The sequence below is a fragment of the Dicentrarchus labrax genome, unplaced genomic scaffold (genome assembly GCF_905237075.1).
Source record: "Dicentrarchus labrax unplaced genomic scaffold, dlabrax2021, whole genome shotgun sequence".
Taxonomy (NCBI): Eukaryota; Metazoa; Chordata; class Actinopteri; family Moronidae; genus Dicentrarchus; species Dicentrarchus labrax.
The window spans coordinates 27,920,316-27,937,622 of record NW_026136715.1 but is presented as its reverse complement, the minus strand read 5'-3'; the positions used below and the strand labels follow the sequence as shown (position 1 = coordinate 27,937,622).

Sequence of the window (17,307 nt, the reverse complement as noted above, 5' to 3'; positions counted from 1 at the left end):
GCCTACAGTGCTTTGAGAAGAAGCCTATAGGCACATCTAAAAAGACGCCCTGAATTGGTTATTGTACATTCATCTGAAATAAAAGCATGCAGGGCTGATAAATTAGTGACAGTTTTTAAAATAAATGAAAATAGCCCTATACCACCCATATAGGATAGAATACTTACTTACGCTTAGTTTTTAATGTAGGATTTTAGTTTTTGTCTTTAAATTCTAGCCAGCACATGCTCAATTTAAAAGTAACATTTATGATTGCTTTTTGTTATCATGCTTTTATCTGTGTACAAAATATTGCATTATGTTGCATCTCTCAGCAAAACACGGTAGGCAAAAATGCCACACATAGCTACACTGGATAAAATAAAATAAGGGTTGAAATAAACATGATCTGCATTAGCAATTAGGCCAATTATAGGCTATATAAAAAATATAAAAAAATTAAAAGTGTCTTAAAAGCAATTACATATATTTCATTTCTTAATTTCTCAAACTGCAATAGTAATTACTATTATTTTTCTGCTAAAGCCATTGTTAAATTGACTGCACTATGTGTGAAGATGTAGCCTAGGTAAATCCTTGTTGTGATGTGGCAAAGGAAAACAGGCCGGAAGATAAAATAGTGAGACACCATAACACATGGATAACACAGACGGTGGAGAAACTTGACATTCTTTCAGCGCTGGCTTGTAAAGAACAGATATCTGAAAAAAGTCACCAAAAGGTGCCTGTTGTTACTTGTTAGTTACTATTAATTACTACATGTAATACATTTCTAAATGTGACTACATGTTCCTTTCAGTCAGATGACCAGTTTCAGTGGTCCTGGTGGTAAATGAAACAGAATGAATAAAATCAAAGTACACCGGCAATTCCATTCCCATTCTCATAAACTAATTTATCCTGTGTGCATGTGCAGGCCGCTGTCCATGGTGACAAATAATTTACACAGCTCTTCCTATGTTGTATTACCTGTCCTTTGTCCATAGTGTTGCCGATGTGACAATGACATGTCACATGCTTGCATTGGTGGGCTGGCCAAATGCTCAGGGTGCCATTGGTCAGCGCTGTTTATCAGTGGAGTGGAAGTGTGCTTGGAAAACTCACATAGACCTGTTATCTTATCAGTCATTAAGGAGTTCGGTCTAGACCTGCTCTATTTGAAAAGTGTCCTGAGATAACTTCTGTTATGAATTGGCGCTATACAAATAAAATTGAATTGAATTGAATTGAATACATGGCAACACTTTTAATGGTATCAGGAACAAAAACAAAAACCTGGCAATTTCTCATAAAAAAAACAAATTATATGCAGTCAGTTTTTGTGACGTGGCATAACAGTTCCTTAGCTCAAAACAAACTAAAAAAGCCATAGTGCTAACAAAAGTTATTAAAATGTACATCTTTACCTTCCTTGATGCAATTAGGTCTGTTATACTAAAGTGTTTTCCTTAACAAATGAATTAATGAGGAATATTTTGTTATTGTTGTGTTGAACTATTGAAATCTTATGCTGTCTTATCAATCTTGTTTTAAGATGAGGACCCTTTGTCGATGACACTGTACAAAGAAATAAGATAGCATTAACACGCACAACATGAAGTACATTAAATTATGTCCATTACCCACACATTGGACTCCAACACCTTGTTCATCTCGGAGCTGAAGTCAGGGTAGCTGTCATAATGGACTGACAGCTCTAGCACACAGCCACACGTATGGGCCACAGGTCTTCTCTGGAAACTTTGAATTTGGGTAAAGTCAATGATGATGTTCTTCCCCAGGAATAGATCTGATCCTGTGCAGAACCTTAGGAACAAACACAGATGTTGAGTATCGGCATTTCTCGAATATGAGGTTAGATACTTCTGAATGTCCTTCTGGTGGATATCAATTGTCTCTGGGAAGGCGAGGGACTTCACAACCTGTCTCACAGTAGGTTGCAGGATTTCGTATACTGTTGTGAGGTCCTGAAGGCTGTGGCTGGCGGTGCTGAGCATTTTTGCCCTCGGTTCAATAACGTAGGCTGGCTCTTGGACAAGCGTTTTGTGAGCAAGCTCCTGTAGGATTTCATTGACATTGGTTGCTGTTGGTATTTTCCTACAGCTGTGATAATCCAGGATCTCAATTAATTCTTCTTGGTCGACACTGTTCAAATCTGATCATCATGATTCAAACACTGCACGCTCAGATTCAGGCATGTATTTGAGGAAATTCTCAACTACATTGCTCTTTACATGTCCCAAGACAACTCATTTTCAGAAAAGTCTCCTATAAAAACAACGTTGCTGCTCTCAAAAACATTCCCACCCTCTGTAGAATATAGTGAAAAGTCATCACTTTGAGTGCTAGCAATGAATAACACTTCAGGGGTGACTTTTTTAAGTGTAGCAGATGGTCAGGCTGTATCAATATTGAGAGAAGAAGTGGAAGACTGACTCTGAGAGCTCTCTTGTCCCTCCAAAGATGGAGCCAAACCTGCGCTGTGACTGTGTGGACTGTCGATTGTTTTCTTCTTTGTTAAAAAACCTACCTCTTGGTACTCTTTGAGGTCCAACTCAAATTCTGTTAAGGGCCCTACATGACTGTTTCTCCCATCTGGAAAGAACAGGCCAATTGCTTCCTGCATCAAATCCTTTTTCTGAGCATCCTTTGAAATGTCAACCTTTCTTGTCCTCCTCTTTGTTTTGTTCTTACTTGCTTGAAAGTTTTTTTTTCATCATCATAATGCATCCATCCTATTTCTACTTTTCTTATTGTCTTCAGAGCATTTTTTCTCTGAGCCGGTTGTGAATGTTCCCCTTGGTTTTTGCTGCTGTCTCCTTCTTCACAAGGTTTTCTTTTGGCCAATTTTGTTCTCAGACGCTCCAAAAGCTTTGATTTGCGAGTGTTGTCGTGGGTCTTTTCCTCCAGATAAAGAAGTCTTTAGGTCTTTATCTGTCATCAGCTGAATGGTGCTGGCATCAATCTCAATATGGACGATGGCATTGTTTAAAAAAGTGCAATCCTGATTACACAGCCTTATCGTTGATAACATTTAGCTATCTAGCATATAATGAAACAGTAGTACCACAAGTTTTATTTTTGGAAGAAACAATCATTTAGAAACATTAAAAACTGAAATATTCTGCTTTTGCAGTTCAGTACCTTCTCATTCTCCAAGGTCGCTATTGTTTCCTCAGGAACATGTCTCTGTCTCAGGAAGTCACTTAGGTCATCCATCCAGTAAGCAGGCATTACAAGGAAAGGAAACATTTATTATGCTGGGGTCTGAAGCACTCGCTTTAATTTAAATCCTCAGCAATTCACAAAATCTGCCCCAGTTTCTTCTGCAATCCCAAAACAGATCAATGGATTATCTATAAAAGTATAAATGGCAATGATGCACCTGACAGAGGGAATTGAAGGTAGCTTTACATCCGTCCTGTGCTGTGTCAAGTTCAGCAGCGAGTCAGACTGGAAGTCACAAATACTGCCTTCAAAATAAGACGTTTGATTCGCTATCTCGGACGACTTTGCGTTTGATTTGGGTTTAAATGACCTTTCACTAATACTGTAGCAATCCAAGTCCAATATTCAAGTCATTTGCTGTAATGTACGATTTGTGAGTCTTGCATAGACATGAACACCATGGACTTATACGGCGAAAATTCCGACAGGAAGTCGCGCTGGTTTTATTTGGTTAACTTTACTCTAGTCCCTTGCGGGTTCCAAGCGGTCGCCGGACACACGCTCCATTCATTCCTGCGTCTTTATTTACCGGTGTACGCGACTGGCGTTGTGTGTTTGAAGTGGTCTTCAGGCAGGCATGTCAGGCTCAACTTCCCCGCCTCCCTCGGCAGAGGCTGTGGGAACCGAGGGGTGTTTTCCCCCCGGATACAAGCCTTTCAAACCCGAGGAGCACGGCCTGGAGCGCGGGTTCCGTCTCACAGCCTTTTCGGACCTGAAGGGATGAGGCTGCAAGGTCCCGCAGGAGGCTCTGCTCAAACTCCTGGCGGGACTGGAGGCGGACCGGGCCGACGGGACGGGGAAGGCCGGAGACCAAGCATCAGAGTTTGGCCAACAGCTGTCCGGTCCCAGACTCGGTAAGAAATAAATTCGGAGTTAGCTAGCAGAGCTAGCCCACACTTCTGTTCTTGGGTGGTTAACGTCAGTTAGCTAGCGTAACTGTTGCTAACCATGCTAGCTTGAGTTAACTCTTACGGCAGCTCTTTTGACAGATGGATATCTACAGGCGAATGAAAGCAGTTTGTTTTTAATAGTCCTCTGCTACCGTATTTGTTACCTTGTAGTTAAGACTCTTACAGCAGTAAATGATCACTAAGCTACATCGTCAATGCATAATAGATCATTTAGTGGCTACAAAGAGGACTCTAGTTCCGTGAGTTGTGAAATTACCAGCCGCTAGGTATGATTCAGCAGAAATATCTTTGATACTCTGGGTGCAAAGTTCAGGCTGTTGGTCAAACATTTCTTCAAGTTGAGGAGTTTTGTAATCTTGAGTGAAAGTGCTGTAACGTTAGTTTGCTGCAATGTAGAAAGTATTGTAGCAGTAATGTAACGTTACCTAATGATACTCATATCATTCGATACAATTCGCATTACTCGGTTGATGATACGATTTTCTCCCAACCTTTTTTTAACAAAATGAGATTGAAGTAAAACTATGACTGAAAAAGATTTTCTCAGGCAAATATCTACAAATGATAGTTTTTTTTCTTATTTTGTACATACATTTATCAAATCCTTTTTCATTTCTGAAGGAGGGTAAAAACTGCAAAACAATTAAATATTTCTTTCTGTGAAATGAAACTGAAGTCTGCACCTTAAAGCAGCAGTAGGTAACTTTTATGAAAATAACCTTTTGTCATATTTCCTTGTGCTTTCACTATATCGTGACAGCAGTAGATAGTAAAGACAGATCATCTGTGAAAAAAATAGTTTCCTCTGGCTCCTCCTGGTGCTCCTAATGGTATTTACAAGAATCCACCAGTCAGAGCTGAGACACATATAAAAACACTTTGGCTAGAAGCATTGACAGTATATACAGTATAATGGACAGACCTTCTGGGTCTGAAAAGTGAAGCCAAAGCGGATGTGTCTTAAAATCTGCATTCTATATAAAGGCCAGTAGGGGGAGCTCCATTTACTCTAATGGAGAATGAGCCGACTTCTCACTTGATTTATGAGCTCAGTAAAGAGTTTCCTAATGAGATTTCGGCCTCAATCGCTAGTTTCAGTCTTCTTCCATACAGCATGATGTTCATTTAGTTCATTTAGAATATTGAGTATTCCTAAAGCGGTGGGGATAGACAGACAAAGGTTGGAAAGAAATAAAAATAAATCATCTGCATACAAGGAAACCTTTATTTCTACTCCCTTCCTAAGTATATATGCTATGCTATGAATACTAGGGTTCGTCCTAAGTGCAGTTAAGAGGGGCTCAATGGCAATGGCAAATAACAAGGGACTCAGAGGGCAGCCCTGCCTAGTAGATCGATATGAAAATAATCAGAATTTATATTATTAGTCCTGACTGAGGCTTGAGGGAAGGAGTAGAGCCATTTAACCCATGAAATAAAATTCTCCCCCAAATCCAATTTTTTAAGGGCAAAGAAAAGGTTATCCCACTCCACCCTGTGTTTTCTAATTGCTCTGCTAGCCTCTGTCCAAGAGTAGGGAGATTAAGTGTATAAAAAAATAACATTAAAGTCAGGGAGGGTTGATTGTTGTTCAGATGAGTAAAGTTAAGTATAAAATTCCTTATTGATTTCCAACGGATCAGTTGTTATGCCTGAGTTTTGAGCTTCAAAATGAGATCGGAAGAACAGGTCTGACGTAAGCGATGTGCCAACATAAGTTGAAAAAATCCTCATCAGAGAGGAGATGAGTATTGAGACGCCATGGTAAAGGCCTGCTGATGGGTCCTGGAAGCTTATATTCATGGAGACTGATGAATGGTCGGAAAGAAGAATTGGGTCATATTTGCATGAGACCAAATTAAGTAGTCTACTGTCAACTAAAAATAAATCAATTCATGTAAAGGAGTGATGGACCATGGAGGAGTGATCTAGTACAGTATCCAGACCACAATTGAAGTCTCCACCTTAGACTAAATGGGAAGATGACAGGTCAGGAAGCATAGAGAAGAATCGCTTGAAAAAGTCATCACCATCCCAGTTAGGGGCATAAATGTTTGGTAATACTATACTGACATTGTGAATTTGACCTATAACAATAATAAATCTACCATGGGAATCTGCAATAGTTTTGGTATGAAGGAAAGGAACTGATGTATGTATCAGAATAGCTACCCCCCTTGATTTAGTAGAAAAAGAAGAGAAGATTTGACCTATTCAACCTCTCTTCAATTTCATTTGGTCTGGAGATTTAAGATGTGTTTCTTGTAAATAAATAATTATTTGAGCTCCCAGGTGATGTAGAAAATGCAAGATCTTACTATGTTTAATTTACAGTTGAGACTAGAAAATGTTATATCTCCCCGTTTAGATACTGCTACTACATTGGATGGGGTCATAAGATCAAATTGTAGGTGACTTATGGCAAGGTGTGGCCATAGAAAAGAAAAGAGAAGGAGAAAAAGAAAACAAAAAACAAAAAACCAAACAGACCGACGAACACACACCATATACCTCAACAGAGTAAAAAACTGGAACAACCCACCCCCTTCCCATGCGGCAGAAGCAATTCCCGAGCCAAAATTCCCCTACAAAAAAAACACGCTCACCCGAAGTGATAGTAAGCTAAACTTAAACTTTTCGTGGTGTTTCCTGGAATGTAATATTGCACTTATACCTAAAGGCACTGTAACAATGTGCAAACAATATTAAGGGTTTACCGTTAATACAAAACACTAATAATGAATCCTTAGTAAGTTCTAACAAATCCAACAGATCAAAACAAACGTCTACTCAGAATGTAAGAAAAAAAGTCTTATACCTGTTCTCCTGTAGTGAAAGACGAGTGTTCACCGTTACTATGGCGACCAATGGTGCCTGTCCCATTAGGAGGTGTCTGGATTGAGAGCCTTTTTCAGATTCTTCTCAACAAAGTCTATTGCAGAGCCAGGCTCGGTGAATCTGTGGGTTTGTCCTCTAGGAAGAGTGATGTGAAGGACCGCAGGATGGCGATGCCAAAACTTAACATTGGGACACAAATGCAGCTTCTTCTTCACATTAGAAAACGCAGCGCGCTTCTTCCTCCTGCCCTTGTATGACAGAGGGGAAGCCTCTCTGGCTCGCCATAGGATATGATTTCTAACATTAAATAGGTTTACTCTGATGGCCATTAGGCGAGGAGGTTCCCCATCCCCCGGTTTGGAGCGTAAAGTGTGGCGAGCTCGGTCCAGAATAGGCTTCTCCCCAAGGCCAAGTAGGTCTTGCAGTAGCTGGGCTGCAAAATCCGTGGGACCTCCTTTGGGCAGACCCACCAGACAAATGTTGTTCCACCTTGCGCGCCCTTCCAGGTCCTCGCACTTCTTGGACAAGGAGTTGACCTGGTCGTGGGCTGGTTAGCATGGTCGGTAGTGGACTCCTCTAGGTCCTTAATGGTCTCCCGATGTGAAGAAATGGCTTCAGAGCAGTCGTAATCTCTCTTTTAACCGACTCTGAGATTATCGAGTTAAAGTCATCAACTATTTCTGCTCGTAGGTCGTCCATTATCTGCCTAATGGTACGCAACATAGCTGCATTAGCACCCTCTGAATCCGGGGGGTCAGGTTCAGGTGACTGCCAAGGCTTAGTGCGGCCTGCCTTGGAGTGCTCAGATTTTGTTCGAGAAGACGACATTTATTCAGTTCAATTCAATAATATGGCAATAAAAGGGGAAAAGGTGGTTTATTTACACAAATAGAACTACAAAAAATACACAGACTGATTAACAAGGAGAAAAGTGCCAGAAAATATATAAAATAATTACATTCCTAGGGAGAGACTGTAACATCCTCCGCCCTCCCTTTTAATTTCCTTTCTTATATAAACTAATTTATTTTTCATTCTTATGGCATGTCACTGGGGACACATGAATGTAGGCTTGTGCATATAAATACTTATATATGCATATGGGTATATATTTGTACATAAATATATGAATTTGTAGTTATAGATTATAAAAATAATAATTACGAAAACATGTAAATATAAGGGATATTTTGTGGAACCATGAAATTACTGCAATAAAAGTATTTTAAAGTACACACAGAAACCACTAAAGTAGTATTCTCACTCTCAACAGAAACTGAACACTTCTAAAAAGTTAAAGGAGAAAAAAAAAAGCATTGTATTGCATTGAAAAATATTGCAACCTGTGGTGTGTTCCTAGGTGTTGGGATGGACTGCTGTGTGATCCCCCTGAGACATGGAGGGCTCTCACTGGTTCAGACCACAGACTTCTTCTACCCTCTGGTGGAGGATCCCTACATGATGGTGAGTTAGTGAAGTCGCCAAATACACATGGACACTCTGCCATTGTTCACTGGCAAAGTATCCGGGAAGTAAGGCACACGGAAATATTTGTGGTGACATACTCAACGCTTACTGTGTGTGTGTGTGTGTGTGTGTGTGTGTGTGTGTGTGTGTGTGTCCATGTATTACTGTAAGTAATGCACATGATTACACTTCAAATCCAATGCAACTAAATTAAGACTTTTGTTTTTTCGTGTTTAGTAGATTACCCACTTCGAGATGGAAACAGGAAAACACACCACCAATTTCCTTTCATAAACCCTCCACAAAACAACAACATGCTATTAGTTTTTCCGTTTTGTATCCCAGACTAAATTCACCTCATTTTGTTTAATGTTATTTTTAGGGCTGCACAATATGGCAAAAACATTATATTCTAATTATTTTGATAGATATTGTGATATCAATATGATTCATGATTAGTGAATGAGGATTTTTGCATCACAAATTTTATTTTCACTGAAAAACAGTTAAAATCACAATGATTTTGTTTTTTTTACATCTGGATAACAATATTTTTAGTATGAGTATCTCTGCAGCACCCCAGTACTTCATTATAATGCTGTTTGTCACATATTTTACCTTTTTATCAAACACATTGCAGCTTCTGTGATATTGCACACTGGGCCATATTGTGATTATTATTATTAAACCTTTAATTAACCAGTAAGTCCCTTGAGATTGAAATCTCTTTTTCTGAGGGAGACCTGGCCAAGACAGCATCCCAGTTACAATTCAAAATAAAAAATAAAAACAATTAATAGGGGAAACAAACATCACACACACAAGAAAAGGACTAAAACCAGCTCAACCAGCTTGCATTTCTCAGTTACATGAAGTTTTAACATGGCCTTAAAGTTTTCCAGTGAGACTAGATCATTAAGATGCAATTTTGATAATATTTCCATTGATTGACCTAATTGTTTTTTTTGTTATTTGTTAGTGAAATTTATAAAAATAGTATGTCAATGGGTGTACCAGTCATTTTAAGCTGAATGTTATTCAGGAGGTTATATAGTATAATGTGCTTCCAACCTAAATCTCCTATGTTAAAATCATTCATTTCAACATCTGATAACAACTCTTAGGTTATTTGCCTGTTTTGACTAGTGTTTGCTCTCTGTCTCTCAGGGCAGGATAGCTTGTGCTAATGTCCTCAGCGATCTCTACGCCATGGGCATCACAGAGTGTGACAACATGCTGATGCTGCTGAGTGTCAGCCAGAAGATGAATGACAAGGTAGCGTTATGTTGTGTGTGCCTAGGTGTTGATGCCTCTTTTTTGTTTCCTCTACACTGACATATATAAAAATGGATGACATGACATCTCTCCATAAGTGAAGCCAATTCTTGATCGCCCCCTGGTGGCTGACTGTAGTCTAGGTCTTAAACCTGCCATGTTAGCAGATGGTTTCTGGCATTTTAGGTAGTTCTTATCACGCTTATATGTTTTCTGATCCATATGATTTTAATTAGTTATTTGAAGCTATAAACATCATGGTTGACAGCTGAGCCCTGCTCCTGATTTAGACTGCCGGGCATATGGGTGAGACTTTGATACCGCGGCACCAACCCTGATCAGTACTGCGCGGACCCTGGATTTGAATGGCGAAAGATGGCAGTGGCCGTATCCGAGATATTCTGGTTTCACTTTTGTAAAGTGGGAGGAAGTGGAGACATAATGTCCTTCTTTTATATGTCAATAGTTTTCTACTAATTCAGTTTGTGGACATTAAAATGAGTGCAGTGTGTCTTTTTAACAGAGCTTTAGCTTGGGATTTATGTTTATGTTTTAATGTTGATGTCTTCAAAGACCCCCTCCAGTCAAACTCTGCACATAAATCATTCTGCACAGTGTAGATCAAACATCACACTGTAGGGACAAGAAGAAAAACATATTTTTGAGCGGGGGAAGGCTTTAAGGTGAACTAAGGTCTCCTTTCATGATTCAGTAGCATCTGTATGTACATGTGTGACACAGGACCGTGAGCGGGTGATGCCACTGATGATTCGGGGGTTTCGGGACGCAGCAGAGGAAGGGGGGACTTCTGTGACAGGTGGCCAGACGGTGATCAACCCCTGGATCATCGTAGGAGGAGTAGCGTCAGTCGTCTGCCAGCCTAATGAGTTCATTATGTGAGTCCGTTAAAGCTGCTGCTGTGGCTCTGCCTCTGTGCTTCATTGTGGATTAGATCATATTCATGGTATCAGTCAAGCTTGATTTAAATTGCTCCTTTCAGATAAAATGCTATTTAAAGAGACTGACAAACAGCTTTTTGATTGAGGGATGCAGGAAGTACACAACTCAACTACATACAGAACATGGCTGTAGAGTTTATACATTCTTTAAAGTGAAAATGTTACAGATGATAGATTTAAGATTCAAAATTGAAATACTACACAAAATAAATTATGATAATAATGGTCAACAGTAAAATGTGGATAATATTCTCTTATACACTCTAAATCTTTTAAAGTTTTTTTCAAATTATTTTGTGTATTTAAAGTCATATTTTTTCAAATTTCAGTATTAATTTTAGAATGTGCTGCCAGTAGGGGGTGTATAGAAATAATTAGGTTTGTTAATATTAGGCTGATGACAGCTGTCACAGCCTCAACATAAACCTCAACAACAGCTCTGGTGGCTGTAAGTTCCCTTTTCACTGCAGTCATTTTGACATCTTGTACCACAAAATCCAACACTTATAACGTGTGCAAATGACACAAACTGGAGCTGAGGCATTCTCAGTCTTATTAGTTCCACCTATGCTTTTCTGCTATGACAGATCAAAATGCCTGCTGGACAAACCAGTATATGACACTGCCCAAGACACTGTTTTATTCTGTGTCTCTGACACCAGTATGTGAAGTTTAATGTTGATGTCATGATCACATTGCTCTTTTTTTTTTCTTCTGTCAAACGGTAGTGTATTTGCCCTGTGGACATATTTCATGTCAGTACAATGTTGCATAAATCATTTGAATTGTTATAAGGAAGCTCTTAAAATTTGCATACCATTGCTGTTCATGTATTTCCGTCTGTGCTTCAAATAGGCAAAGAGAAACTGCACTGTTTTCAGCTTTTTAATAATGCATTTTTATGATTTTTGAACCTGTATTTTATTTTTTGTTTTGCTATCTGTAGTACAGTACAATTTGAATACATACTCACATTTTAACACATTTTCCCTGTCCAATTTCCATCTGCATTTACATTAGAGGTGGCCGATATATATCGTTTGCGATAATATCGTCATTGTTGTTTTGACGATGTGCAAATTTCCATTATCGAGTGTTTAAATGACTTCGGCAAAAATATTGGAACGCATGCGGAAACTCCTCACATCCACTTAATACACGGTGCAGAAACGCTCTCTACAGCATGGCAGGATTCAGTCACACGACTAGTGGGCCTCTCGCTAGCATCCTCCTTGTAACAGTTTAGCAGCGCGTTGTGATGGTAGAGAGAAAATGCAAGCACCTCCAGTCCCTGAAGCTACCGGTACTTCAGATGATTTAGTGCCGAGACATGGGTCTACCTCTCTGGCATGGAAATGGTTTGGTTTCGAAAATACTTTTTTAGTGCAGCGCTCAGAGCGCTTCAAGTTGAAATCTGTTCAACTTTTAACACCGCTGGGCGCTCAGAAAATGAGTTTTTGAGCTCTCAGCGCTAAAAACGCGTTGGGTGGACACAAGCCCTAACTCAGACAATTCCAATCACATTTTAAAGGATATCGACTGATTATCGTTATCGCCAAAATCCCCCAAAATAACGAGATATTATATTTTGCCCATATCGCCCCCCTAATTTACATTAATCCCAGCCACATAGGACAAAACCAAATGCATAACTAACTCAAAGAACCCTCAAAAGTCCTAAAAAGAATTGAATCAACTACTTTTTGAGTGCATATGTAATTTGCTCCATCTTAATAGTGTGTGTGTGTGTGTGTGTGTGTGTGTGTGTGTGTGTGTGTGTGTGTGTGTGTGTGTGTGTGTGTGTGTGTGTGTGTGTGTGTGTGTGTGTGTGTGTGTGTGTGTGTGTGTGTGTGTGTGTGTGTGTGTGTTGGGGTTTTTCCAGGCCGGATGGTGCTGTGCCAGGCGACGTCTTGGTTCTGACTAAGCCTCTGGGCACGCAGGTGGCTGTGAACGCTCACCAGTGGCTTGATCAGGTCAGTGATTCCTCTCAGCATTATGTGGAGTGTTGTCATTACATTGACCCATCTTAAGTCCCGCCCCTTTGGGAACCCTGGTCAACTTCCTCCTTTCCTGTACTTAAATGTACTAGGCTCATCTATGTTGAGAAGACAACCACATTTTGAAAAGGGGGTGGGGCTTAGGAAGGGTCAATTGACATATTTGTGAACTCACACTTCTTCCTGTCTGTTTTTATATCTCACCAGCCTGAAAGGTGGAACAAGATCAAGCTAGTTGTCACCAAAGAGGACGTTAAAGAGGCCTATCAGGAAGCCATGTTCTCCATGGCAACGCTAAACCGCACAGGTACACTACACTTTGGACATTGTGGCCTGATGTTCTGCAGTCTGATCAAGGAAATGTATTTACTGTTTGATTCATACAGCTGAGACCTTTTTTCACTGGCTGTGTCTGATCTGAACGTGCATTGGCCTGGGTCTACTTTCAAGATGGTTTGGTCCAGTAGAGGTCTTTCTGTGACTTTTTCTTGTCATTAAAGCTGCAGTTATAAGTTTTTGTCATTTTTGCTGAACCCAGGTCATCAAATACAGATTCTGAAAATGACACTCAACAATCAACTAGCTTTTTTGGCTCTGATTGGTTGTTTTCATTCAGGCCCGGTGGATTCTTGTAAATACCATTAGGAGCACTAGGAGGAGCCAGAGGAGCCTGATTGTTTCATTATCTGTCTCATGTTCTACTGTCAGGATATAGTGAAAGTTTCATATGACAGTTATTTTTATAAATATTACCTACTGCAGCTTTAATGACTAACGATGATAGCCAACCTTAATAAAACACTACCTAATCAGTCCTTCCAGAAAAATGCAGATTTTTTTGTGATTGTTGTGGACAAAAATCCTTGATTATGCGGCACGTTTTCTTAAAAAATGAGATGGAATATGTGGGATATTTATGCAATTTTATGCGATGAAATTGCAGGAACTTGCAAAAATTGTGGTTTGATGAAAAAGAGAAAAGTGATTCCCCCAACACCCTGTTCTCACTAGACTACTACCTTAATGTAAAGAGTCATTTCTTATTACTTCGTATGATAAACATACTACATCACAGAAAGTGCTGGGAATATTTAAGTTCTCATCTTGTTTTATTTCAGACCTTAATAAACACATAGCTCAAACTTAGAAAACATTGATGAGTCAAACAAGTTCTGTAGCTTTATAAAAGGAATATGCTACAACTTCTGTAAAAATGAATAAATAAAATATAAAAAAATTAAATGTGTGCTTCCTGTTTTCCAGAGGTAGCTATACCAAACAGACATCTTCTGTTAAACTAAGTGCTTCCAATGCACAAAGTGCAATCTCTTACTGTAATGTAAATTTACATACTACTAATATACTTAAAACTGTAAGGTTTTTGAAACTAGTATGATTTAACCCACTGGTAACAAAAAAATGCAATCTTAAAACTGTAAAGTTTTATCAACTCCTGAATGAAACTACAACAGTCCACTGTGAAAATGAAAACTATAACTGCGACGATGACGGTCACGTTGTGTAATTATGTCCCTTCAGAACGTTCCCATGGCAACAGGGGAAAATGGCTGCTCTTGAGTACATTTTTCAACTTTCTGTTAAGATATATGACTTTTCTGCAACGAAAATGAATGGATTATGAAATCATGCAAGCCCCGCATATTCATATATACGGAAATCGGCAATTTATGCGGCGAAAGTGTGGCGTATTTGAAAAAATACGGCCCGCATAAATATGCAGACTTTGGCTGATAATGCATTGAATTATGTGATCGCATAATCGCGTTTTTCTGGACGGACTGACTAATTAGCTAATGATTACGTTTCTGGAGTTGTTCCATTCGGACTCATTCATATGTATGTTTTTGTCTCCAGCGGCGGGCCTAATGCACAAGTTCCAGGCCCACGCCGCGACAGATGTGACAGGTTTCGGGTTGCTAGGTCACGCAAACAACCTGGCAGCACAGCAACGAAACGAGGTGGCCTTCGTCATCCACAACCTACCAATCATAGCCAAGATGGCTGCCATCAGTAAGGCCTGTGGAAACCTGTTCAACCTGGTTCAGGGCACTTCAGCAGAGACTTCTGGTATGAGAGTAACGTGCAATAAATGTTGTCTCGTCTGTATTTCTTTGAATGCAGCAACGTTAAATGATTATTTGAAAGTATATATTATTGTCATAACTGCCATCTATATGTACCCTGAAATCCCTCTTCCTCTCCTTTCCTTCAGGTGGGCTGCTGGTGTGTCTGCCCAGAGAGCAGGCGGCCAAGTTTTGCTCTGAGATGAAGAGCCAGAGCTCTGGAGCTGCAGGTCAGGGGGCGGCGGGCGGAGCGTGGATAATCGGAATTGTAGAGAAAGGCGACCGCCGCGCTCGCATCATTGACAAGCCCCGCATTATCGAGGTTCCCCCACGTGGGAGCCAGGCAGCAAATCAGGACAACAGCACCACCAGCCCCGCTCCCAGCCCCAATCTGTCATAGACACTGTGTGTGTGTGTGTGTGTGTGTGTGTGTGCGCGCGCGTCTGTCTGTGTGTGTGTGTGTTTATGCTGCTGTCCATCTCGTCTCTTTTCAGTCAAAATGCTGAGAGCACACAGACCAAAATGGCTGTCATCTTTTCCAGTGGGAGAGGGAATGGACAGCATACACTTTTATTTATCCGCCTTTGGAAAGGAGATGGAGAGCTGCTGAAACAAGGGGAAACAAATTTAAATTCAGGGTAGAATGCTGTCCTACCCCACCCCATCCTTTTTTATTTACATCTGCACTCCCTGCCTTTCCTCCCCTGCCCCCTCTCTTAATCCATACATTAAAGTGACTTTATATAATTTATCTGAATGTAAAGGTTTCTGGAAAGAATTAGTTTCAATTCTAAAGAGAAAACATTCCAAATCATTCTTGCCACTGAAAAAAAGTGTAAATGTGTGTGTGTGTGTGTGTGTGTGTGTGTGTTTGACTGTGGTGCGGAAGTGGAAACAGGTTTTTGTTGACTCTTTGATTTGAAAGTGGATGATGTTATTGTCGGTGAATGTATCATGTGGAAAAAATGGTTCATCAGTCCTGGCATCTGGCTCCACCCACACAGCCCATAGGAAGGCTTGAGCAGCTTCCTTTGGGCTGGCCGGGTGGCGGTCAGAATGTCCTTCTGTGTCAGCTTGACTGGCCGTCCAGCAACAAGTCCGTCCCACCCTTCCTTTTTATGAAGCTCTGCCTTTTAAACCCCAGCTAACGGGGGAAGGCGGAGTGGATGTTGGCCTTTGGATCGGGGTCGGACTGAGGTTGCTGGAGGTCTGAAGCTGTCTGTGTTTGTAGATTTCCTGATTTTTCACAATCAATAAAACCATCATCAACTGGCACTGAAATACTGTTTGAATGTTATGTGAGTACAATGTGCACAAATTTCATTTTGATGTTGCAGCGTGGGTAAAGATTTTGATCCCACTTTGGTAATAACATTAAGAACCAACCATGGTGAGACTTTTGCATGTTGCATCCCCAACATACAGTGTTCAATAGAAATAAAATGTTTAACACACGTGTAATAGGGATTAGCATTACATTGAATAATTTGAGTGATATATGTGCAAAAATACCAACCATAGGTCAAAACACTGCTAAATTTAGCTCAAGATATTCCCATTCTGTTCTTTGAAAGATGCAGAGGAATCCCTGCCCACTGCCACACCCAATCTGGAATCAATGAGAGCTTGCGTTGTGAAATGACATGAGTTCAGGTGTATCGTCTCCCATTCAGACTGGCTTTATTTTTGCACTTATTTTATTCATGGGGTGTGTGACAATATAAGTATTTTTATACAAGAATGCATTTTATTTATTGGAAAATAAAAACATTGCTGTGCTTTGTTCGGGGTATATCTAGGGTGGCCATTTCCTTCACATCAAAGAGGACACTTTGCATACACAGGGACAGCAAGCAGATATTTGTTTGGTATGATCCGGTTTTAAATTGTAATGTTTTTCCACCAGATTACATAAAGGTACATACACATACCACATAGCTAATAATAATATACAAGATACAGCTCATGACAACGTGGCCTTCCAATTCAGATTACATAGGTCTAATAACCATCATACAGAAACTGTTCTTAATGTTTTTATCTGGATAGATAAAGGGTAAAAAAAATACAGCACCTTCTGTTTCAGATGTATAGGCTTTGCCTAGACTTTGCCTATACATATGAGTATGAGCATTTTCAGAATTTCAGTCCAACAACCGACGTTAGCTCACCTTATGTTCTCTGTGGATGAGGGCTTGATTGACAGCCTGGTGGTAGCAACTGTGGTGATTGCTTGGCGAATCAACACATGGCTCATTTGAATATTAAAATTAGCCACGTGTTGATAGGTCAGAACAGGAAAATGTGACCAATGAAATGACTTATTTTGACACACATTTTTAGCCAATAAGTATGAAACTAACGAGGTAATGTGTCAAAAGGCGACCTTTTTAGTTATTTTCTCAAAAAGAGGACAAATGAGTGTCCAGGGCATTTAAAAGCCGGACTGTCCGGCCTAAAGCTGGACGAATGGCCACCCTAGGTATCTCGACAACTAAAGCACTTCTTCGCCCTTTCCTTCTGGCCTATTGAGCCAGTTGTGTTGTCT

General features: G+C 40.1%; 1 protein-coding gene and 1 long non-coding RNA gene across 2 annotated transcripts; one reads left to right on the top strand and one right to left on the bottom strand.

Moving 5' to 3' along the window:
• Positions 1–1,231: 1,231 nt before the first annotated feature.
• Positions 1,232–3,675, bottom strand: LOC127377392 (uncharacterized). The gene is made up of 2 exons (XR_007887675.1): positions 3,145–3,675; positions 1,232–1,806 (listed from the first exon to the last, which is right to left on the bottom strand). It is a non-coding gene; the product is annotated as an uncharacterized LOC127377392 (long non-coding RNA).
• A 6-nt stretch (positions 3,676–3,681) lies between these two features.
• Positions 3,682–16,040, top strand: sephs3 (selenophosphate synthetase 3). The gene is made up of 8 exons (XM_051425191.1): positions 3,682–4,082; positions 8,338–8,441; positions 9,612–9,719; positions 10,461–10,615; positions 12,561–12,651; positions 12,883–12,982; positions 14,551–14,763; positions 14,909–16,040. Exons 1-8 carry the CDS (start codon positions 3,806–3,808, stop codon positions 15,157–15,159), a joined length of 1,299 nt encoding a protein of 432 aa, XP_051281151.1. The 5' UTR covers positions 3,682–3,805; the 3' UTR covers positions 15,160–16,040.
• The last annotated feature ends 1,267 nt before the right edge of the window (positions 16,041–17,307 follow it).